Here is a 1,839-nt window from a genome sequence, read left to right as displayed (position 1 = left end):
AGAACAGATATCTGCCAATGGGATCAGAAAATCGTAATTCAAAAGGAAAACAAGTTGTCATTCCTCAATGACAGATATTTGTTCTTGTTTTAAGCATAAGATTTCTCAGAAAACACACCTTCTTATGTTAAATTTTCATATCAGATAAATGTATCTTGATTTAAGTATTTAAGATATTTGTAATGGAAGGCAAAACAAAAATACAGAGGAAGACATTCATTTTATGCAGTGTATGCAACATTTAATGCTGGATACTTTATGGATTTAAGACCTTCTGCTCTGATTTATTACCTTTTTAAGTTTTATTTGAAATCACATAACAAAAAATACATTATTTACTCTTGTTGTCTAGATGACTAACATAACTGACCTGCTTTTTCTTCCGCCTGACATCTTTCACTCTCCTCCTCAGGAACTTGGTCCGTTTTAGCAGCTTCTTGTATTTGTGCCTGTTCATCTTCCTTCGTCGGATCTGCAGCACATTCTTGCAGTTCAGTGGTGTTGAGCTTTCCCCATCCTCCAGTAATGGCAGCGCAAATGGAGGCAGCACCATGGATTTTTCCACAATCTCACCTTCCTCCAGAGGAGGTGAAGCCTCCAGCAATGGGGGTAGAGAGTAGCGCAGAGAAAGCCAGCTTTCCAAAGGTGAAACTGATAGCTTACGTGGCACAAGAACCTCCTCTAACTCTGGCTCAAGAGGTGTCCATAGTTTGGGTGGAAGTTTGTTGTCAGCAGCTGAAGTGAAGCATCTGTTTGAATACTGAAGAGCTCTGAAACGGGTAGAATGACAGTGTTGCACAGCACTGCATAATGCCTGGCTCTGGTTCTGCAATGAACCTAGAAAAGAAAAGAAAAACGTATGGGACATTGTACAATGATTATTTTTGACAAAAATATTTTCGTAATTTATTACGAATTCGTAATAAATTCCGTAATTCGATTTTTTATGAAATGCGCTACTAGCACAAAACTGAATAAGCCTACCAGACACTTTGGAAAGCAGGTTCAGTCGTGAAACCACCCTTGGAAGAAACATGGTTTACAGTCCTATGGCCGTTGCACCCTCAAGAGCATCATGGACTGAAAAATATAAAAAAATACACAGTTGTGTATGGGTGTTTCTTTAACCAAATCAATTTTATGTCCCATGGGATTTTTACAGATTTTCTTTGTTATATGAAGGTAAGGCTGTATTGGAAACTTTTTGCAAAAAAAAAGTATTTATTTATTTGTTGGTTGGTTGGTTGCTATAAACACATAAAATGCCTTTAAATTTCTATATTTTATTGTTGTTTCACCCTTGTTCCAGACCCAGAATTAGAATTTTAAAATATGAGAATCCATCATAATTTTATTACAATTTAAATCTATAATAAACTAAACACAAAGTAAAATAATTAAACAATTATTTTTTTTTTTTGCTAATTATTCCTCACTTTTACAGAAATTTTGGAAATGGTTTCCATCACGACCAAAAACTCCAAAAAGGTTTTTTCAAAGGTAGTGTATATTTTACCAAGGAGAAATGTCAGTGAATAAACAGCATGCTTTAGATGAAATCTTGTGAAGAAAATGTCAAAATGAAAAAAGTATGAAAATATTAGGTATTTGAAATAGCTATTACGTGAGCCTTAGCAACTCTCTGATCAGGGTACAACTAATAAAATCACTAAACGCTTTGTCACAAGTGTCAAACCCGATGTACTGACAGGAATGTCACGGTATATACTACACTGTATACTATGCAGTTCACGCTGGAGGAGTCTTTCATTCAAACCAGCAGCAACTGTTAGCTGGCTTCATAACTTCAAATGATAATCGTTAGTATCGCCTGATAAG

At 35.5% G+C, this 1,839-nt stretch overlaps 1 protein-coding gene across 1 annotated transcript; it reads right to left on the bottom strand.

Annotated features, from left to right (window-relative positions):
• Nucleotides 1–331: 331 nt before the first annotated feature.
• On the bottom strand, nucleotides 332–1,097 carry LOC107578281 (aurora kinase A-interacting protein-like). Its single transcript, XM_016264250.1, has 2 exons — nucleotides 985–1,097; nucleotides 332–837 (listed from the first exon to the last, which is right to left on the bottom strand). Exons 1-2 carry the CDS (start codon nucleotides 1,034–1,036, stop codon nucleotides 332–334), a joined length of 558 nt encoding a protein of 185 aa, XP_016119736.1. The 5' UTR covers nucleotides 1,037–1,097.
• Nucleotides 1,098–1,839: the final 742 nt, after the last annotated feature.

This window comes from Sinocyclocheilus grahami, unplaced genomic scaffold (genome assembly GCF_001515645.1).
Source record: "Sinocyclocheilus grahami isolate Dianchi unplaced genomic scaffold, SAMN03320097.WGS_v1.1 scaffold9547.1, whole genome shotgun sequence".
NCBI lineage: Eukaryota > Metazoa > Chordata > Actinopteri > Cypriniformes > Cyprinidae > Sinocyclocheilus > Sinocyclocheilus grahami.
This window is presented reverse-complemented; position numbering and strand designations above follow the sequence as displayed.

Excerpts from the sequence above, each read along its gene's own strand:
- LOC107578281 (XM_016264250.1), bottom strand. The coding sequence starts at position 1,036 with ATGTTTCTTCCAAGGGTGGTTTCACGACTGAACCTGCTTTCCAAAGTG. Across the intron at positions 838-984 it reads CCTGCTTTCCAAAGTGTCTG|GTTCATTGCAGAACCAGAGC; the intron begins GTAGGCTTATTC and ends TTTCTTTTCTAG.